The sequence below is a fragment of the Sebastes umbrosus genome, chromosome 8, assembly GCF_015220745.1.
Source record: "Sebastes umbrosus isolate fSebUmb1 chromosome 8, fSebUmb1.pri, whole genome shotgun sequence".
Lineage (NCBI taxonomy): Eukaryota > Metazoa > Chordata > Actinopteri > Perciformes > Sebastidae > Sebastes > Sebastes umbrosus.
Window position 1 is genome coordinate 33,663,720 of NC_051276.1, and position 23,617 is coordinate 33,687,336.

General features: G+C 39.3%; 1 protein-coding gene across 3 annotated transcripts in view; it reads right to left on the minus strand.

Moving 5' to 3' along the window:
• fras1 (Fraser extracellular matrix complex subunit 1) overlaps window positions 1–23,617 on the minus strand; it is a 314,451-nt gene that overhangs the window by 155,327 nt on the left and 135,507 nt on the right. For all 3 annotated transcript variants that reach the window (XM_037777425.1, XM_037777424.1, XM_037777423.1), the window contains exon 13: window positions 16,166–16,312. In XM_037777425.1, the coding sequence (XP_037633353.1) occupies window positions 16,166–16,312 (147 nt within the window). The remainder of the gene's footprint in view (window positions 1–16,165; window positions 16,313–23,617) is intronic.

Consider the following 23,617-nt stretch of genomic DNA (forward strand, 5'->3'; position numbering starts at 1 on the left):
ACTCATCGTTGTGTAAGTGTTGTAAGGAGGAGAAAGCTAGACAGAGATATGAAGGTGAAAATAGGTATGACATTAAGAGGCGAAAGGAAAGAGACGAAAAAGTGAAGTCAAAGTTAAATAGAGGTTGAAGAAGGGAAGTGAGGGAAATTCAGAACACATAAGAAGTGAGCAAAACACTTCAGGGCGAGGGCATGTTCACCCGAGGAGAGTGTAATTAATTTAATCAGCACCATTTAAGAAACGCTGATGAAAATCTCACTCAATTAATGGAAGACGCCAGAAGTTAACCAAACATGTTATTACAAAAAAGTTGTTGGAAAGCAGCGTGAGATAAATCTCCAGATCCCTGCTGCTCTTCCAAACAGATTTTCCTCAGGTAACAACGTTCATATCTTCTCTCTCTCTCTCTCTCTCTCTCTCTGCATGCTTCTCTCTATCATCTAGAAAAAACACATTATCAACCAGGAACACAACATACTTCTTCTGTTTAATCAAGTATACACACACACACACACATTCCTCTCACTACCACAAACACTTTACTCTCAACAGGGTTATGTAATTTCAGGCACATTTAATAAGTTTTATTTCCCTTGTTGTTCAGCTATTTTTATTCTCCGGCATGCTGAGCTTTGGTGTCATGGAATTTCTGCTGTGCAAATCACCTCAAACTTGATTGTTTGTCTTTTAATTTCACAGGAAAGCTTAAAAATTAATCAACAAATGTTAATAAAATGTGGTGTTAAATTTAGACCAAAGAAGAACTGACTCATTTTTGGTGAGAGTAGCACCACATTGTCATTCTCTTTTCTAGTCAACACATTGTCACTTCCAACTCGTCACATACCGCCGCTTGGTCAATGCCCCTCGGCATCGGAGGCCGACGCACGGGGTACCCCTCTTGCGTTACTTTTGAATGGACCAGGGATGGTGTGTCAATATACGCTCGTTACATGCATAGTGTCCTTTCAAAATAAACTTCTGTTTCACAGGAAGTTAGGTTTGGGCAACACAATCACTTAGTTAGGGTCAAGGTCTATAGAGAGGAGTCTGGGTCACGCGTCATATCAGCGGGAGTATAACACATGCGCAGTAAAATCTCGCCTGCACTCGCCAAAATTGAGCCCATCGTACGCACGACCGCAGCTTCAGTTACACCGCGCATGTGTTATACCCCGTACCTCAAGACCCATGTCCGCCTGTGACCCAGCCTCCTTTCCATAGGCCTTGGTTAGGGTAAGGAAACGGTTGTGGTTGACGTTAACTTCACTGACCAGTAACTCATGTGGCTAGAGACTCACGTGACTGACGACTCTAACGACTCACATGACTCATCAGTATCGTCAGTCCCGTGACTGACGAGACAAAATAAGTCAACGTTACTTTTAGTTTCACACAAGACAAAAGTTTTGTGTTTGTTTGACCCATCCACCACCCATCCCTCCCGCCCTTAGCGGATTCTCACACCATTAATACTACATCACTTGCCCCGACTGTCAAATAACGCCGCGGGTGGGTTTACAATAGAGTTAGTTGAAAGCCCGGTTCGTCACATACTGTTGCTAAAGGGTTTCTGATGTCGAGGGGCACCTACCAAACGGTGGTATTTGACGAGTCAGGAGTGAGAAAGGGTTGTTATAGTAGAGATTTTCACAGATTTGAACATTTTCAACAGCTACTTTTTTTCTTGTCCCTCAAATCTGATCTAATCTTCACCAAATTTGGGACGCAACATGTTTAAAGGTGACCAAAAAGAGCGGCCTATTTGAGATGTTTACAAAACTTTAATGTGCAAATGTATGTAGATGATGCATGGACATATCAGCATCAAGTGATCAATCTATATGTGTCGCTACGGCAGCATGATGAATTTATAGGGCGAGAACTCATGAGTCGGACTCTCTGTTCCCTTCTGGCCTTCAACAAGACTAAAGCTTGTGTTTAAGAACGTCATCTACATACTCAGCTCTGATTGGAGAGTTACTTTCTCCGGTTGCCACGTCCATCGTTTTCAAGTCGAGGTAGCTCATTAAAGTTACATCATACTGAACGGGGACACCGTTTACTGCAACGATCTGCCATCGGTCCACACATATGGACTCAAACTGTAAGCGCGGCAGGCTGCCATTCATTGTGAATTGAACCTCAAAATAGCATCGTGGCGCCTCCCTCTGTAATTTAAGACTCCCGGCGGTGCAACAAGGAGAAACTGAGAAAGGTTCAACTATATGCAAATTTCCTCTGAAATGCAGGAGCGACAACTCAGAGACAACGACTAGTGCTTGTTTTGATTCCCTCAGGAACGCTATGGCCTCTATCATAATCAGCCTGACTGCAGCCTATGTGAATATTTTAATGCAAATTAAGATCCAGATATGGGTTAAACATTTATAAACACTTTTCTATTATTAAAATAACCAATTTAGAGAATAGTGCAGCTTTCGGAGGAGATATGTGCTCGCTCACCTTCTTGGTGAGACAGTTTAATTTGGGCGTTGTTTATCTCATCCACACAGATTTTGTTTCTTTTCTCCTTATTTCGTAGCTTTTTCTCGTGCATATGCAGTATGTTTGGACATCCAGGCCTCCCTATTTCCATCCCCGCTATGCACACAGCTTCAGTACATACAAGGTGACCAAAAATTTGTATTATAAAATGCATTGTAGTCCCAAGTGTGTGCAGATGTGGTGCATTGTTCACGCCTGATACAGTTGATAGAGTTTTCATTGTTGTCTGTTTTGTGTCACATTATTTAAAATGTGTGCGCAATAAAATAAAACTCTCTCCGTAGACTCGGTACTTTTCACGCTGTACCTTTCTTTGTTGGTCTCTCAATCTCTTTCAACTTCCCTTTCCTTTTCTTTCCTCTTCACAGTCAGGGTGAAAAATTACCACCAACCACCAGCCAAATCCAGTTTTTCACAGCTTTTTACTGTGGGTGGATGAATCAGTCTTTTCTATCAGCATGGGATTTAAATCTCTGACAGGAGGTGATTTAAAGCACCACACTGGTTTCTGCATGTTTTAGCCCATCAACTAAAAATCATGTACACTTTAAATTACTATTATTTCAAAGGATACACTTTTAGGATTGATTTTTTTTATCCTCCAAACAGCCACTGGTTTCAGCTCATGTCAGCATGATATGAAAATCAACTTATTAATAAATGATCTATCTCAGTGAATATATATTTCTTTATTTATGGTCACATTCAGCATGTGAGTTGTAGAAATGTTTTTCTTATTGGTACCTCAAGTGTGAACTGTGGGGAACTCCAACTTTGAAAATTTGAGAGTCAGCTGCTGAAAACCTTTGGCACCCATCACACTCAGATCTCTGCATTTCTCTAAAGAACTCAAAACCAGCAAAAGTTTTCAGCCCCCTAAAACTGTAGTGAGAGGTGACAACAACCCAGTCGCCAGGAAAAATGTTGGCAGTGTACGTTTCTGCAAACCACGGGATATGAAATATGTTTCATATCAGCCTCGTAGCACGCTTGCAGAAATGCACAAAGCCACGTGGTTAATGGTGTGAAACGATTGGTTAGGTTTAGGTAACAAAACTACTTAGTTAAGGTTAGAAGAAAGATCATGGTTTGTGTTAAAATAATAATGTAAGAACAAAACGTAACAACGTCGCAAGAGTAAAGTCAACGTTTACTTTTGGTTTCACATGGGACACCAACAGTGGTCTCCTGAGTGAAAGTCCCGCCCTCAGTGGACTTTCTCGCTTGTTGCACTTGTTATTATTCAGTCCAGTTGCACAGCAGTTTGTGAAATAGTCACAAAATGTAATATATTGATTCGTGTACATAGCGACAAATTTTCCATTTTTGTTTGTGTTGGTCAGCACGAAATCAATTCATTAGTCATCCACGTAAATGTGAATTGGAAGTATAAACAGTATAAAGAGCAGCGATCGCCACGTAGGGAGGAGGTCGGGGTGGATAGGTGAGTTAAAAAACCCCGGAGACCACTGTTCGTGTCCCGTGTGAAACCACAAGTCAAAGTTGATTTATTTGTCACGTAACTTCCGTACTTAAATTATTATTTATGTGTTATTATTTTAACCCAAACCACAATATTTTCCTAAGGCTAACTGAGTATTTTGTCACATAACTTCCGTTCTTAAGTTATGCCACTTCCGGTGTTTTTTTAACCCAAATCGCGATCTTTTCCTAAAATGAACTAAGTAGTTTTATTTTGTAAAGACGTGCGTCACGTGTTGCTGAACATTCGCAGGAAAAAGCATGAAAAATACATTGGTGAAAGTCGTGCTGAAGGTCACGAAATAAAATGTAAATCCCTGTCAATGTACACAAATCAAATAGATTAAATTGCGTGACTATTTCACGAACTGCCGTGAGACTGTGTTGTATTATACCACGTAACTTTCAATAACGATCGCTCTTGTACTACGACACTTGCTCTGACCGAATGCAAAAACGTCCACATTCAACGTCTCCGTGGTTTGCAGTACAGCAACTGTTCTCTGTGATTGATTACCTATCTCATGCAGGTTTCAAGTCTCTGCAAGTTAATTTTCATTCTGCACTGATATGCATGCAAACCAGCGGCTGCCTGGGAGGGAGGAAATCAATCTCAAATTTCATATTAAACTGTGAAATATGGATGGCAGTAGTAGTTAGAGGGCTAAAACTTCCCAAAAACTGAGTTCCTGTACGTTGCAATCAGGCAATTGCAAAGGATTCGAATGAATGACAAACTCTCAGAACTCCCTCAGCTTACTGAGGAGTAAAGTTTCTTCTTCACTTCTGTGTGAAAAGGGTTAAAGTTGCCAGTGAAGGTTGGAACCGATGTGACAGGTAGAATGACAGGTGAAATACTTTCTTGGACCACTTTTCAATTTCCGTGCTCCTCAGCTCCTTCCCTATTTCATTGTCATCACTTCCCTGTCTATCTTCTTTCTCTCTCTCTCTCTCTCTCTCTCAGCTTCTGAAGTTGTGCCTCTTTCTCTCTCTCTCTTTTCCCATGATGCTCTCTTCTCTCTGTCCCCAGCCCTCTGGCCGTTCTCGAGTTTGGATTTCTTGTCATCTCTCTTTCTCTCTGTTTCTCTCAAGCCTTTTTTCATCTGTTCAATTTTAATGTGTTTCTTTAAAGCTGACCTCATCTTCTTCTTCTTCTCAGAGAGCTGAAGATCAAGAGAGGGTCCATGATACCTTCACGCTAAAATTAGATGGTAAGTACGCTGTCAGAGACTCGCTAACAGTACAGTCATTTATCTGGCACCTATCATGCATTAATTCCTCATTAAACTGCACATTCACACATTTGTAACAGTGTTAATTGTGTTAACGAAAACTATGATGAAATATGTTCATCAAGACAAGACGATGATGAGACGGCACCGACATTAAACACTAACAGTGACGATATTAAACATGCAATATCGTTTACGAAAAAAGACGAAACTAAAATGTAGTTTAAAAACATAAAACTTTACCGAAATCTCGTTATTTTTGTCACCTTGCACCTTCTCTTCCCCTCTCTCTGTCTCAAACACACACACAATGCATTGAGCTACTATAATGCATAAAGTTGGGGTTTTATATGTACTGTCTATATGTATATTTCTGCATCTTGGGTGGGCGGCTTGGCTCTCTTAACGCACTGGTGGGTGCAACTGACCCACGCATCACTAATGAGCTCAGTCGGCAGGACTCGGAGTTACTGCAAAGCTGCATTCTTCATCATTCAACACGTTTTTCAACAGATTAAGATAACATTTGATGTGGAATAAGAATGACTAAAATGATTGGTTTGGCTAGACTAGATTGACTGAAATATTCAATATAATCTGATGACTAAAAAAGCACATTCAAAACAGGACTACTAAAACTAAATAAAAAAAATACCTGACAAAATGAAGAGAGAAAACATTTGGACTAAAAGTTAACTAAAATGTAATTCAGCAACTAAAACTTTTCGAGTTGTCGTCGACAAAAAGTAAAGAGGATTAAATGACTAAAATGTGACAAAAACTAATAAGCATTTATGTTTTAAGACTCAGACAAAGACTAAATCTAAAATAGCTGCCAAAATTAACACTGATTTGTAAAGAAAGTTCAAACATCTTTTGAAATAATAACCACTGTCCCTTTCTGCAAGAGCTGGACACTAAACTATTCTTCTTGCAGATGAAGCAAAAAAAGACACAACATGCATCTACAAGCATTCTGTAAAAGACGTGATATGAGTGGGTCACTCCACACACACACACACACACACACACACACACATACAAACACACATATAAACACTCCCCCTCCAAAAATGGTTATGTCCAACAAGGGGATTACACGTCCTTTACCTTGCCCCTCGCGGGAAAGCAATTTATTTTTCTGTGCAGCCTGAAGCGCAAAGTTATCAGCAAATGTAATCCCAGCAGGCCAGTTGCCAAAAAGCCTCCTCTAAAGCCTACTCTGCATAAACCAGGCGAGGTTGAGATGAATGCACAGTCACACGGTGCAGCGGATAATCTTCTGCTCTCTGTCCTTCTGGGACGGGCGGGGCGAGTGTGTGAGCAGGGGGGGGTTGGACACGATTACTGTGGCCGCGGTTCACAGCCCCCCAAACCTCGAGTGATAAAACGAGATGGGATGAGAGATTCAGCAATTAAACTGAGCACGGAGAAAGCTGCTTTGTGAAGACGAGAAGAGTGAAATAAATAAAAAATAAATATAAAAATGGGAGCTTTTTTTTCCTGAAAATCCCCGTTATTGGAATGGACTCAGGTTTGCATGTGAATATTTATTCTGATACCTGATCACTGACGGCGATATCTCCACTTTTATGTGAGAAAAGAGACGTGGCTTTGACTACAATACGGACAATATTGCACAAAAAAAAAGCATCTAGCTTGCACGCTGTTCCTTTCGGCTACTAAACAGCATGGATGAAGAACCAAATTTGATTTTCTAAATGTTTCTTGGTGAAGCTGAACTGCAGAATTTGCTCAGCAAGCATGCAGGAGTAAAGAAAGAGATCTCCAACAATGGCTCTATGAGTAGGTCCACATTTTATACCACTATAGTGAGGGTTTTTGGAAAACGGGCAGGGAGCCACTGAAATTGTGCTGTTCACACGGCTGCCTTCAGCTCCTGACTGCCACATTCACAGCAAAACTGAAATGCAAAAATCCAGGTAACAGAGGCAGAAAAAAATAGCTAATATCGATTAAATCTGTCACGGCTTTTCTTGAGATTTCACAAAGCAAAGATCCTCTCAGAACTAACAAAAGCAGCTATCAATGCCAAAAGGTTTTCTAGTTGAGAGAATAAATAGAATATGGCTCTCTGAAAAGCTCTTCTTCTTCTCAGGTGGAGTGTGAATGAGGGGTCATGATACAACAGCAGCGAAGTCACCGTGAATAAAAACATTGTATCAAAGCCGACAGCAGCGTTTATTTTCAGAGATGAACGGAGTAAGAATAGGGCTCTCAAAAGAAGGTTTGCCTTCATGTAATCTCACAGAGTCTTTATGAATGAAAGAAAGACGTCTGTCAGCATTAAAAGCTCGACAAACTAATTCAGAAGGCAGATTAAAGCTTCAGTAGGCAGAACGTTTTTGGCTGCCTCAACGGAGGCAGCTGTTAAATATGAATCAATATTCTGTTACGTTAATGTCTATTTCTCTCCTCAAATGTTTTCAGAATCATCAGAAATAGGCATTAACGTAACAGAATATTGATTCTTATTACACGGCTGTGTTGAATAGTCGATTCTGATTGGTCAATCACGGCGTTCTGCGGTCTCTAATTTCTTTATAACAGACCGTTGCTATGGGCGCAGCTCTGATGTCGGACTCTGGAGGACCGTTTTTGTGTCAAATTATTGATTTCTTCAGTAAGTAGCCGTGTAATAAGCGGGATAATATACAGCTAGTGGGTCATTGTTGTGAAAGAATCCCCTTCAGGGCGATGAGAGACCCCTCTGCTTTGCGTCAGGGTGCACCCCTCCGTGTGCAGCATCGCCCTGTCGGGGATGCTTTCACAACAATGACCGGCTCGCTGTACATTATCCCTTACATATTTGATCAGCGCTGCCTAGTTTGACCGTTTGGTCGGAGTTTGCGAGTAATTGACAGCCGGCTCTCATAGACAGCAGACTCCAGATCAGCTCTTACTGCTTGTTTTCCTCCGGTCTGTGAAATCTTGCAGATGCAGTTAGGAACACAGGAGGATACAGAGGAACATGATTTCTTTCAGATTACCTGTCTCATGTACTACTGTAAAGATATAGTGACCTTTTTATGTGCCTAAACACTCCAGACAGATCAGAAAACATTCAACATACATTTCAGAGGAGTTTAATGTTTAGGTGAGAAGACGAGTTGACGTTTAATATGTGCATCTGTAGAGGTGATGTTACTATGATTTCTGTCTCCTGAAGGACTTGTAACTCTGTCGACTGCTACCTTTTATATCTCTTCTTTATTACATGTTTGGGATCAAAATGATGCATTAAAGAAAACATGTCAGAGGGAGCAGATAACAGTGTTACAACTCCTCTGGGAGACAGAAATCACAGTTCAGCACCTGAATAATATTCATATTTCACGCAGCCTGTGTTTCTGAATAAGTGAGAACAACTGGTGTGTTTAAAAATGAAAACATTAGTAACAGTGGGATGTATCTGAGAAGACAACACTGAAAATGGGACCTAGTTTATTTTACTTTGATTTAGTGAAACATCCAGTCGGGAGCAGCAGTTTGTGCAACAAGCCAACCGAGTCTATCTCACAGAGCCATTAGAGACTGGAGGAGAAACAGGGGAAGGAGAAGTGGGTTAAAGAGGACATAAAAAAGGAGAGAGAGAGAGAGAGAGAGAGAGAGAGAGAGAGAGAGAGAGAGAGGGGAAGAAGAGAGAATAATATCTTCAGTACAACGCCTCTCATAATTATTAACAAGCTGACTTTGAATATGTGCACAAGCCGACGCAGTAAAGCCTTCAGTCACGAGCCAGAGGCATTCACAGAAACCCCACGGAGGCCTCCGGGGACGGATCGGGCTCTGGGTGGTCCTGGTCCTCTGCCAAGAAATAATACAATCCGCCCTAATTGTCTCCAGCACCTTCTGAACACCTAATAACTGCTGTCAGCTCTCCTCTCACCTCCTCTGCCTCTCTTCCACCTCTTCCCTCATTCCTTCCTTCATTTTTCCAACCATAAACAAGTATTGGAATAGGAGTTCACTCAGGCTAAATCCACCCTAATAGCCTCGACCTAATCACCTACTGATTTACAGTCACAGTGATTGGGAGTGAGTCCCACTTTCCACCGCTGCACGTTTCCTCCGTCTCCAGGAGAAACTGCTCAGGAAAAACCAAAAGGGGCTTTGCTCTCATTACAGCCAGCTGGAGGTTGAAATAAATGGTCAGCTGACTAGCTACATAAACCCAGTCAGCAGAATTTTTTCTGGCATTGGACGTTTCTGCAAACCACAGATACGTTGAATGGCGACATTTATCAACCAAAAATATATTAACGCAATTTGCGATTTTTAGGTTGTAGAAGGCTCAATGTTAAAGCTACAGTGAAGATACCTGATGAATCCATCGGTACCAACCATGTCATACTAGCTTGTCGCGAAGGAAGTTAAATAACGCTCCAAACTTACACCAGATTTTGGTGAGGAAAACCTGGCATGTCCATTTTCAAAGGGGTCCCTTGACCTCTGACCTCCAGATCAGTGAATATAAATGGGTTCTATGGGTACCCACGAGTCTCCCCTTTACAGACATGCCCACTTTATGATAATCACATGCAGTTTGGGGCAAGTCATAGTCAAGTCAGCACACTGACACACTGACAGCTGTTGTTGCCTGTTGGGCTGCAGTTTGCCATGTTATGATTGGAGCATATTGTTTTATGCTAAATGCAGTACCTGTGAGGGTTTCTGGACAATATCTGTCATTGTTTTGTGTTGTTAATTGATTTCCAATAATAAATATATAAATACATTTGCATAAAGCAGCATATTTGTCCACTGCCATGTTGATAAGAGTATTAATACTTGACAAATCTCCCTTTAAGGTACATTTTGAACAGATAAAAAAATGCGAGATTAATTTGTGCTTAATTGTGATTAACTATGGACAATCATGCGATTAATCACGATTAAATATTTTAATCGATTGACAGCCCTTATATAACTTATGTGATCTAGCCTCTTCATTTTGCTCTCAAAGTGCACCAGATTGATGCATTTAACTTTAAAATGTAAGCTACAAAATGTTCTTTCTAAATGCACGTTGTACTAAATGCACACGTTTCCAAAGTCGATGAGTAATCATGTTAAATAATCGTGATTATGATTTTTGCCATAATCGAGCAGCCCTCGTCCAGGTTGAAAAATACTGAAGTTAAACCTGTATAGATTCAGGATGAATGCATGACAGGGGACTTCTTGCAGCAACCGCAGCCTTAATTTGCGTTTACTGTGCAACATTTGAGAATGAGATATCTGCGGTATTAATGCAGGGTAGATGTTGGATTAATGCATGAGAGGGGAATTCTACAATGGATGCCGCCAGCGTATATATGACAGAGGCAGCATAAATGTATGATGTGGGATTTCCACAATGGGTTTGTATACAGTACATAAAGCTGGATGGATGGAGGCAAGATAAAACAGAGCTGGCTCTCTTTGACGACGGCTGCTGCTGCTGCTGCTGCTGCTGTGGATCCTGTTTAAGGTCGTCCAAGGAGCTTTGTGCACCGGGAGGTCTGGAATTTCCAATCCTCCTGACAATATTCATTAAGGTGTGAAATTGAGCTGCAGAACCGGACTGTAATCACATTGTGGTTACTCTCTCTCTCTCTTTCTCTCTCTCTTTCTATTTCTACCCATCATCCCCAGGAGTCACAGCAGGTCTTCCCCACTCGATGGAGGCGCTCGGCTAAACTGTTCGGAGTGTATTAGCATACCCACAGGGGTTTAGCTCACTGAGCCACGGGTTTTATTTATTGGTCCGGGCTTTAGAGCGCTGGGAGACCTTCGAGGTAGATTGGTTGAGTAACAGTCAATGCAGAAAGCCCTCGTTGTGTATTTGCCCTGCATTAGTACTGTGTGCAGAGGGATCTAGCCTCCCTTCTTGGTTTTATCCAGCGTTCAGACTACAGAGACTCTCGTTAGGTTATAAAACAAAGAATGAATGTGTTTCTGTAAGCTGTCGTATTTATTGTGTCTATATCTGGTTCACTTCTCCTGTGGTTTGGTCTTTAAAACCTTACACAAGAAGAAATGCTGGTTTATTGTATTATATTTATTATTAAACGAGCCTGTTATGAACTGTTCGGCAGCTGTGGGTGTATGTTTTGCTCCTGGGTCACTCGTGCACCCCTGATTGAACAGTGGTAACCGCTTATAGTGATCACATCTGTCTGGGTCAAATTGATCACTACAAGCAGATGATTATTATAACCTAATTTTTGCTGTTGTGCATCATTTCTAATGAAGATTATCATCTAATTGACATTTGTATATTTATTACATGAAGTTATGAAATGGACAGCTTCACCATTTATACTGGCTTGCTGCCAATTCTTCTGCCTTTTCCCCTCACCAAGGGTGAAGCATTGCCGTCTTTGGCTGGCTCTGCAGCGTGAGCGTGCATGCAGAACGGCGGCCCTTTGCCGGGGCTCTTCGCTCGCTCACCCGGTAGCGGCATGGAGGGAAACAGGCGCCGGTCTGCATGAGCTCAGCTGATCGGCAGAGTTTCATCTTGGGGGCATTACCTGACCCGGCGTTATCAATCCACTAGACGCGGGCGGTTCCAACCACCGCTTCTTTCACCGTGCGCATTAGCTTTTTCTTCAAAGAAATTCTTTTTCCGTCATGATATCAACGTCCACACAGCCTCAAGTATCCAGCTGGAAAGCAGACGCTCCACGAGGCAAAGTATCAACAGAGTAAAGTAAAAATCAAAACAAAAATTAAACTGACGTTCATCTAAAGTAGTTTTAAAATGTTGTTCCACATGTTTTCATGTATGAATAAACCCAAAATGAACACTGTAAGCGCACTACTTGATTACTATAAGCAGATTATTTAAACAGCATTATCAGGATGATTCTGTCATAAGCTTTTTGATGCATATAAGCGATTGATCACTGTAACGTGATTACTATAAGCGGTTACCGCTGTACCGTATGTTACCGCAGATCAGTATGAACAAAACAAATCCATCGATCCACTGAACTCTCTGACCTCACGCTAAACTCATTTAGAAGTATTACTAAATGGCAAAATCTAGTAGATAGTCAATCAAATCTTAACAGAGTCATCAATTCTCCTTCCAGAGGTGCATCTTAATATTTAATCAACATTAGAAGTAGGTCTTTTATCATCCAATCAACCTGATGAACCCTGAACATGGTTGTATAAGGTTGCCTTGCTCTTGATGGTCCGCGAGGCGAAGTATCAAGGGAGTAAAAATAAAAAGCAAAACGAAAATTAAACTGACGTTGGTCTAACGTAGCTTTAAAATGTTTTTCCAGATGTTGTCATGTATGAAAAGACCCCAAATGAACACTGTAGGTGGACTACTTGATTACTATAAGCAAATTATTTAAACAGCGTTTGTATAGGGATGATTCTGTCCTAAGCTTTTTGATCACTAGAAGTGGTTGATCACTGTATAACCTTCACTTAGGTTTTAAAATACCGGTATGCACGTTGTGCTTTAATCACAGCTTGAAATGAACTGCTGTGACAAAGCTCCAGGGCACCCTAAACAGATAGGAGGTGATTTCACAATACAGCCTTTTGTTTTGTTTTTAAAGGAATTATTTCCTGGCAGAAACTTTGTGTTTTTGTCCTGTGGGTGTGGAGTGACTGACAGGAGGCAGAGAGTGTATCGTATGATATTAAAACTCACTCTTCAGCTTCAGCTGAGTGAAGTAACAACAGAAAGACTCTGGGATTTACGAGTCCATTTAATTTTCAATTCCAAATTAATTCTCAAGTGCTAATTGGTTTTCATAATGTCTAGTTTTCGTTTTAATTCATTGACCAAAACTGTCTTTTAACATTTGCTATATAGCGAAGCTGAGACCTCTACTGAGCCAGCAAGAGGCTGAAAAGCTTGTTCATGCTCTTCTTTCTAGTCATCTTGACTACTGTGATACTCCATATACTGACGGACCAGAAGCAGCCATTGCAAAACTACAGACCATTGAGAATGCTACTGTCAGGGTTTTAACTAAAACTAAAATGAGAGATCATAGCTTTCCTGTTTTACCCAACCTACACCTGCTCCCTGTATCTTTTAGCACTGATTAGTTTTTAAGGCACTAAATGGCTTCCTTTTTATATCAGACTCCCTATCGTTTTATGATCCTCCACGGCAGACAAGGTCACCACAAAAACCTTTTGGGGATGCTATTTTTAGCCACTTGGTACCAAAAATATAGAACACTTGCTGACTCAATAGACAGTAAATGACAATTCAAAACACATCTGTTTAAAAAAGTCTATAAATAGCAGCTGTCTTTTATGATTTTCTCAAATTTTTAGACAATAGAAACACAATGAAACACAACCATCTCAATGCAGTGAGATATCGGGATGAGATTCTGCAGTCAGTGGCGATCCCATATCTCCACAATCTGGGACCTAACTTCATCCTCCAAGAAACAACGCTCACCCCCACAGAGCCAGGGTTATCACAGACTACCTCCACAATGTGGGAGTAGAGAGAATGGAACGGCCTGCCAAGAGTCCAAACCTCAACCCAATTCAACATGTGGGATCAGCTTGGGCGTGCTGTACGTGTTAGAGTGACCAACACAACCTCGCTGGCTGACCTGCAACGAATCCTGGTTGAGGAATGGAACGCCATCCCACAGCAACGTGTGACCAGGTTGGTGACCAGCATGAGGAGGAGGTGCCAGGCTGTTGTGGCTGCGTATGGATCTTCCACCGCTACTGAGGCTCCTGACGGTGTATTAAATGAATAAAGTGTAAAATAGCCAATATGTCTTGTTTGTTCCTTGTTACTGATAGAGAGTTCAATCATCCAATCCACCAAACAACTCAAAACAAGAGTCAACACCAACAGGAGAATACACTGTTTACCATTGACGGAGCATTTTGGCAATTTTTTCTTGGGCGCTCCCCACATAATCAGCTGTGCTGCTCATCCCACAAATACATGATCCTTACAAGTTGGGCATCATTGTGAAGGCAAATAAACAGGTTTTCCAACGATGTAAAATACAATGACCATTAGCATTGTAACAACAGAGAAATAATCCACCAAACAAAAGTTTCCAAACTTTGTTTTTCCAGTTTATATATAAATAAAGTTCATTCATTCATTCTTGGTGTCTGACTTTGTGTGCAGACACCACGAGCGGTAGCAGGAAGGAGAGGGATAAATATTGGAAGAAATGTAAAAAATAGAAGCTTATTCTTGACACAAATCTGAAGCACTCACTGTACCGGCTTTAAAAGACAGTAAAATGTAAGTTTTCCACACAGTTCTGTCGGGGAGATTGAGCTAAAGTGCAGCAACAGTTCAGCGCACACGCAATAAAAGGACTTCCTAAGACGTATAGTCAGCAAATCCACAATACTGACGCAGTAATGCTTGTGACCCCCCCGGGGGCGGTGCTCTCCTTCGTCACTTCGTAAAATATTCAGTCGGAACATCCACTCAAAGTTATTCTGAACCGATCCACTGGAAAACAAGTCACACAGAGTTTATGTGAAGCTCCCGAAACACTGTGAAGCAGCGACTGTGGAGTCCAACTGTTAAAATGCTAGTTTGCTGAACTGTGGATGCACTTTCTGCCCCGCTGCCAACAGTTTGATATCAGGGCTCTGATTCTAATGTCAAAATGTGATTCTTTGCTATTTTTTGGGGGGATTAAATAACAGAAGTAGAGCGAAGTGGAGACACAAAGCATTTAAAAATAAAGATAAAAGATAGTAGGAATCTTATCCATCTGGCTTCATACACATCAGCCAGTTTGGTCTCTCTTTAGAGCCACGATGATGATGGAGGTCTTTGGATAATTGATTCTAGCAACCACTTCATTTTCAAACAGAGGGATATCCAGCATGATCATATACTGATGTATATATTATAGATTATATGGAATTATTATACATATATTTTACCACACATATATATGCAGGAAAAAAGTAAAAAAAAAGAGTAATACTTAAATAATAAATGATGTATATGAAATAAGTAGTATAACCTGCAACACGTGACTCTTAATGATCTTATCATCCATTCATTTACTTCCGCTTATCCGGGGCCGGGTCGCGGGAGGGCAGCAGGCTTATTATCAAACATATGACAATACATTCAATCTTCATATGTGGAAAATCAGGCTGTTCTCGTACACTGTCATTTGTATACTGTATATCCCAATGTGTATTTAATACATGTCGTGAACCAGGATGTATAAAGAGCGACAAACGCCGTGTAAGGAGGAGGTCGGGATGGATGGGTGGGTCTAAAAACACAGACTTTCACCCAGGAGACCGCTGTTTGTGTCCTGTGTGAAACCAGAAATCAATGTTGATTTGTCACATAATTTCTGTACTTAAGTAACGTCACTTCTGTAGTTAGATTGACCCAAACCACAATCTTTTCCTAAACCGAGCCAAGTTGAAAACAGAAGTTTATTTTGAAAAGACTGTATGCATTAAACGAGCGGAAATTGACTTGTGTTGCTGGACATTCGTAAGAAAACTCAGGAAAAATGAGGAATAACTTTTCGTAAAATATCATATGAACCGTTGTATGAGGATACGTTGGGAAAATATACTGTATGTCCTTTGTTTAAGATCTGTTTATTAACTTTGCAAGTGCCAAAATATAGCATATTTAGATTTATTAGCCTCCACATTCAGATTAAATTTGACAAATTAAACTATTTTATTGACAAGAGTCTTCGGAATTAACGTAATCTCATTCATCTTAAAACTAATTTTAGCAAAGCTTCCAGAGAAATGAAAACATTTGACTACATAGACTTCTTCAGTGCTAAAAGAGTTTCATCCTCTCCAGTGTTACCTGCCCGGTTTGAGCACCTTGTTAGCGGTTGGATCTGAGCCAAACAGCATTCTGACCTCCACAATGGCATCCAGAGGGCACATTAAGCCACCTGACAGGGTGTGATACTCACTGCGACAGTGTGTGTTGTCGTGCCGGTAGGAACCAGGAGGACAGGAAGCCAGGCACTCGCCGCTATCAGCGCTCAGCAGGGGCTGCCGGGAGCCACAGGACTGGCAGTCCCACCTGCTGGAACAGGTGGCACAGGATGACTGGCAGGCTGCGGAGGGAGAAGAAGAGAGAGAGAGAGGGAAGAGGAGAAGAGTCTGTCAGTCACTTCAAAAAATTAATTTCCTCCTCCTATATGAGCTTCCTTCATGGTTACAGGCCTGCCTGTCAGAGCTCAGCTGCTCGTAGTGGAAGGCAAAGAAACCAGAGAGCCGGCATGTGCAGTTCATCAAAAGGTGAACCCCGTAAAGTAACATTCAAACCCGTGGGTGGTTTTTAGTCTCTAGTTGCTCTGGCTGGGATGATAGGAGACACATTTCAACCCAAACTTTTTAGAATAATTAAGTTTAAGTTTAAGAAGATATTCCCCCCAAAAAGTGGTAAAACAAAATGTAAATCAACTAATTGCTATGCAAAAATCATGTTCCCAGACAACAAAATTGCATTGTGAAATATGTTTCAAGGGAAGTGTATTTTGTCGCAGATTACATTTGTTTTTGACGCATCACAAATATGTTTGTAATGATAGTCCGCAGAAGGTCACGTAGGGAGGATGACGAGGTAGTGGATGGGTCAAACAAACAGATGACTTTCACCCACGAGACCGCTGTTTGTGTCACATGTGAAACCAGAAGTCATCTTTGACTCATTATAATTTACTTATTTTAATTTTATTTATTTATTTATTTTACTTATAACATGTCAAATACCGCCAACTGGTTAGCGCCCCTCAGCATCGGATACCGACGCACGGAGGCATCCTTTAGCGACGGTATGTGACGAACCGGGCTTTCAACCAACTCCAATGTAAATCCACCTAACCCAAAAACAAACACAAGACCTTCAACCAGGAGACCGGTGATCGTGTCCCGTGTTAAACTAAAAGTAATGTTGACTTATTTTGTCACGTCAGTCTTTAGTCATGTGACTTGTCGGTATCGTCAGTCCCGTGAGTCGTTAGTCAGTGAAGTTCAAATCAAATCAAATCAAATCAATTTATTTTTGTATAGCGTCAAATCACAACAGAAGTTATCTCAAGACGCTTTATATATAGAGCAGGTCTATGACCGTACACCAGAGTTTAGAGACCCAACAGGATCCACCAAGCGCACTGTGGCCAGGAAAAACTCCCCGATTACTGGGAAGAAACCTGGAGCAGAACCGGGCGCAGGGCGGGCGGCCATCTGCCGAGACCGGCTGGGGGGATAGATAGATAGAGTGAGAGAGAGAGAGAGAGAGAGAGAGAGAGAGAGAGAGAGAGATAGATAGAGAAGCAGCCACAATAGCAGTCTAGCAGCTGTAATAGCTAATACAAGTAGGACTGATAACAGAAAACCAATAGTGGTGGATGGAAAGAGTGATAATACAACTATCGGAAAGCCAGCACTGTCCAGCATCTCTCCTCAGTACATCCATGTGTATTGGTGTGGGACGTCCCTGTGATCGATGCCTGTGCGTTGGTCCCTTCAGCATCAGAATGCTTGCTGGGAGCTCTTGATGTCTTTGGCAGTGATTGAGAAGTGTTATTCTCCAGGCTGCCACATTGTCACTAGGTGTTGGAAATCCCTCGTTAGCATTGGTAGTCCCTCGTACAGACGTAGTTAATTAGGGATGGTAGCAGTTAATGTCAACCATGATCATTGCCTAATCCTAAATCGTTGTGTTGCCTAATCCTAACTTCCTGTGAAAACGGAAGTTTATTTTGAAAGGACACTAACGAGCGTATATTGACACGCCGTCCCCGGTCCGTCCAAATGTAACGAAAAAAAGTCTGAAAAAAAAGTCTGAAAAAAAAGATCTCAAAAATGTCGGACAAAAAAGTCTGAAAAAATGTTTTCGGAAATTTTTCAGATCTTTTGTTTCGGACATTTTTCAGATTTTTTTTTCAGATCTTTTTTTTCAGACTTTTTTATCCGACATTTTTCAGATCTTTTGTTTCGGACATTTTTCAGATCTTTTTTTTCGGACATTTTTTCAGATCTTTTTTTTCGGACTTTTCTTTTCGGACATTTTTCAGATCTTTTTTTTCAGACTTTTTTTTCGGATTTTTGTTTCGGATTTTTTTTTTCGGACATTTTTCAGATATTTTTTTTCAGACTTTTATTTTGGGACATTTTTCAGATATTTTTTTTCAGACTTTTTTTTCAGACTTTTTTTTCGGACTTTTTTTTCAGACATTTTTCAGACTTTTTTTTCGGACTTTTTTTTTGGACATTTTTTCAGAGATTTTTTTTCTGACTTTTTTTTCTGACATTTTTCAGATATTTTTTTTCAGACTTTTTTTTTGGACATTTTTCAGAGATTTTTTTTCAGACTTTTTTTTTGGACTTTTTTTCGGACATTTTTCAGATTTTTTTTTCAGACTTTCTTTTCGGACATTTTTCAGATTTTTTTTTCAGACTTTTTTTTCTGACATTTTTCAGATATTTCTTTTTGGACATTTTTTCAGATATTTTTTTTGGGAAATTTTGTTTCGGACATTTTTCAGATATTTTTTTCAGACTTTTTTTTTCTGACATTTTTCAGATATTTTTTTTCAGACTTTTTTTTTAGACATTTTTTCAGATATTTTTTTTTGGACATTTTTTTCAGACTTTTTTTATCCGACATTTTTCAGATCTTTTGTTTCGGACATTTTTCAGAACTTTTTTTTTAGACATTTTTCAGACTTTTTTTCCGGACTTTTTTTTTGGACATTTTTTCAGAGATTTTTTTTCGGACTTTTTTTTTGACATTTTTCAGAGATTTTTTTTCAGACTTTTTTTTTCTGACATTTTTCAGAGATTTTTTTTCAAACTTTTTTTTTGGACATTTTTCAGAGATTTTTTTTCAGACTTTTTTTTTGGACTTTTTTTCGGACATTTTTCAGATTTTTTTTTCAGACTTTCTTTTCGGACATTTTTCAGATATTTTTTTTCAGACTTTTTTTTCTGACATTTTTCAGATATTTTTTTTTGGACATTTTTTCAGATATTTTTTTTGGGAAATTTTGTTTCTGACATTTTTCAGATATTTTTTTCAGACTTTTTTTTTCTGACATTTTTCAGATATTTTTTTTCAGACTTTTTTTTTAGACATTTTTTCAGATATTTTTTTTCGGACATTTTTTTCAGACTTTTTTTATCCGACATTTTTCAGATCTTTTGTTTCGGACATTTTTCAGATCTTTTTTTTCAGACTTTTTTTTCATACTTTTTTTTCGGACTTTTTTTTCAGACATTTTTCAGAGATTTTTTTTCAGACTTTTTTTTTCTGACATTTTTCAGAGATTTTTTTTCAGACTTTTTTTTTCTGACATTTTTCAGAGATTTTTTTTCAGACTTTTTTTTTGGACATTTTTCAGAGATTTTTTTTCAGACTTTTTTTTTTGGACTTTTTTTCGGACATTTTTCAGATTTTTTTTCAGACTTTTTTTTCTGACATTTTTCAGATATTTTTTTTCAGACTTTTTTTTCATACTTTTTTTTCAGACATTTTTTCAGATCTTTTTTATCAGACTTTCTTTTCGGACTTTTTTTTTGGACTTTTTTTTGGACATTTTTTCAGATCTTTTTTGGGGAAATTTAGTTTCGGACATTTTTCATACTTTTTTTTCGGACATTTTTTCAGATCTTTTTTTTCGGACTTTTCTTTTCGGACATTTTTCAGATCTTTTTTTTCTGATTTTTTTTTCTGATTTTTTTTTCAGACTTTTTTTTCGGACTTTTTTTTCAGACATTTTTCAGATATTTTTTTTCAGACTTTTTTTTTCTGACATTTTTCAGATATTTTTTTCAGACTTTTATTTTGGGACATTTTTCAGATATTTTTTTTCAGACTTTTTTTTCAGACTTTTTTTTCAGACTTTTTTTTCGGACTTTTTTTTCGGACATTTTTCAGATATTTTTTTTCAGACTTTTTTTTTTGGACATTTTTTTCGGACTTTTTTCAGATATTTTTTTTCAGACTTTTTTTTGGACATTTTTTCAGATATTTTTTTTTGGACATTTTTCATACTTTCTTTTCGGACATTTTTCAGATATTTTTTTTCAGACTTTTTTTTTTGGACATTTTTCAGATATTTTTTTTCAGACTTTTTTTTCAGACTTTTTTTTCTGACTTTTTTTTCTGACTTTTTTCAGATATTTTTTTTCAGACTTTTTTTTGGACATTTTTTCAGATATTTTTTTTCGGACATTGTTCATACTTTTTTTTCGGACATTTTTTCAGATATTTTTTTTCAGACTTTCTTTTCGGACATTTTTCAGATATTTTTTTTCAGACTTTTTTTTGGACATTTTTTCAGATATTTTTTTGGGGAAATTTTGTTTCGGACATTTTTCAGATATTTTTTTTCAGACTTTTTTTTTAGACATTTTTTCAGATCTTTTTTTTCGGACATTTTTTCAGATATTTTTTTTCAGACTTTTTTAATCCAACATTTTTTCAGATCTTTTGTTTCGGACATTTTTCATACTTTTTTTTTCGGACATTTTTTCAGATCTTTTTTTTCAGACTTTTTTTTCGGACATTTTTCAGATCTTTTGTTTCGGACATTTTTCAGACTGACCAAGCAGTGGTATTTGACGAGTTGGGAGTGAGAACGGGTTACAATAACGTAACAAAAGTAGTCATTTTAAGCCAAAACATGTTTTTACTAAACCTAACTAAGTAGTTGTGTCATGTTTTTTTTGTTTTTTCTTTCAATTTCCAACGTTAACCATTTGTTTAAAACTGCGACCATAATCCAGGAGAAAATACAGTTCCCTCAAAACTTAATTGAGAATGCAGTTTAGTTGTATTGGTCCGTAATTTTGTAGGACACAGGGTTGCCCACATAAGATGGTCCTAATTGTGCCTTGTTCACTAACACTGTCAGCTGGCCTTCACATAGAGCAACAACATTTTTGTAGATGGAGTGGAGGTAGGTAACGGTGAGCGGCAGCAAAACACAGACGCTGCGTCTTCACTCCTGTAAATAAAACTAGAAGAAGCAGAATGTTGTATATAATATCATCATCGCCAGCTCTGAGTTTTTGCACATTACATTTTTTTTACTGTTTAAAATTGGATTGTATCTGCTTTTAGCAACTAAACACAAGAATAAATCAAGTTTTTATTGATTGAATCATTTTACCGCCCAAAACAGATTCACCTGAAACCTGCAATATTGTGGTAAAAACAAAAACGTAGAGCAGCAAAGAAAGTTGTGCAGATTAAATAAAAAAAAAAGAAGAAGTAATATATCCACTGTGAGATGAACTATATTACACAGAGAAATGAGGAATGCATTGTTTCCTCCAAATATTCTGATTAAACACCCCTACATACTCTTAAAGATGTTTCACTTTGGCAGCTAGACTCTGTTTTGGTGCAATGTAATCTACTTACAGACATCTCCATAAACACAATAATGAAACCGGTGTGTAGAGAACGAGAGAACAGGAGACAGACTTCAGATGTTCCATATTGAGAAATCTCAAGATTACAGAATAAAAAAGTAACTAAATCTCCTGTTAAACCTCCCAGACACCCACTCACTCAGAGATAGCAGGAGGAGAGAGAAGAGGAAGAGGAGATGAGACGACAGAGGAAAGAAAGATCGCGATCAGAATGGAGATGATGGTGACGATGGAGAGACGGACAAGAACAGATTAGAACAGAGAGATGGTGAGATCGATATACCCCAGGCGAGAGGACAAAGAGATGTCAAGGAAGATGAAAAGAAGTCTGAGGGAAAAGGAGAAGAAGGAAGAGACGATCTTATCAACAATGCACGTTCAGGCTCGCGGTTTTAGTTTCTGTCACACACATAAAGTCAAAAATGTAGAAATTAGGCTTCGTGGGATTGACAGAAGGAGACTGACCATGTTTCAGACTACTGACGGCCAACATGTATACAGCACATTCAGAATATGCGTCTCAATTTGGGGAGGATTTTACGTCAGTTTGCGACACACAGCCTCTTGCCTGGCCGGCCAGCTCTGTGCGTTTTACACAAACCAACTAGTCAACAGTTTGCAAGGCTGGGGTAGAGATGCATGCCCAAAAGAAAAGGCCACATTTCTGGTCAGAAGGAGAAACACACCGACTTTTAAACATCATGAAAGACTTGGATATTAGCAGGTTTTTTGAATATGTGCAAATATCACAACGGGGAAGAATGTGGCTGAAGGAATGAAAGAGGGAGGCTGTGTTCGCTCGGTCCAACAAGTCCTCCACCGGTTACGTTAATCGGAGTATGCACGGCTGTAAACGGGAATATAAGTGTAATATTCATGTTTATTAGCCATGTAAACAGCTTAGTAGGAATAAGGGCAAAAAACAGAATATTTTGTGCATGTAAACAGTCATTGAGTGTCGTTATTTTATTAGTTTTGTCCTTCTGATCACATCTGTATCATTGATTTGTCAGCATTATATGTTTGGTAACTTCTGTGTTCTATTGTTCTGCTGCTATGTCGACCTGTTGAAAGATAGTTTTAATCTCAGTGAGGCACTTTTCCTGGTTGAATAAATGTAACATCTGTACACAATCCACACATTCAGGACCCACGTATATCCCTCTTTATCTCTCTGAAGCACAAGTGCGGAGACGCTGTCAAGGATTCAGCTGCTAGCATTAGCTAGCTAGGCTTCAAAGTTAATACCTTTATCTGTGCCTGATAGCTTTACGGCGGCGGGGCGTTTGCTGTTTACAGCTTCATGAATAGCTGTGGGCAGTAAATGTCTGGTTCACCAGGAGAACGAGTCAATGGGACGGTGGGAATTCAACGCAGTAAAATGCTAAGAAGGTCACGGCTGTCGCGGGTCAACGCTCGGTCAAGGTGCCGCGGCTGGTTCCCGGTCGGGGACAACGTGACCGAAACGGGCTCAAACACCCACACATGAATAAAGGATGAGGAGGAAAACATGCACATAAACGCAAAACAGACGCAGGTGCACACACTTACACACAGACACTGTTGCAGTCCTAACTTTCAATGCATGCTGCTGCACTTTGACAAATACCTCCTCTTGAAGGTTTTGTGCTAACATAAAGTTAAAAATGAACATGGATTTTTATGTGTTGTTGAAACTTTCTATTCCATAAAAATGCTAACTTTTCTTTCTTTACATCCATCAGAAAGTACAGTCTGCTAACTATGGTATATAGGTGAGAGACACTAAACCTGTAGAGCTTCCACAGGGTCAAAATATGCTCCAATCATAACATGGTAAACTGCAGCCCAACAGGCAACAACAGCTGTCAGTGTGTCAGTGTGCTGACTTGACTATGACTTGCCCCAAACTGCATGTGATTATCATAAAGTGGGCATGGCTGTAAAGGGGAGACTTGTGGGTACCCATAGAACCCATTTACATTCACACATCTGGA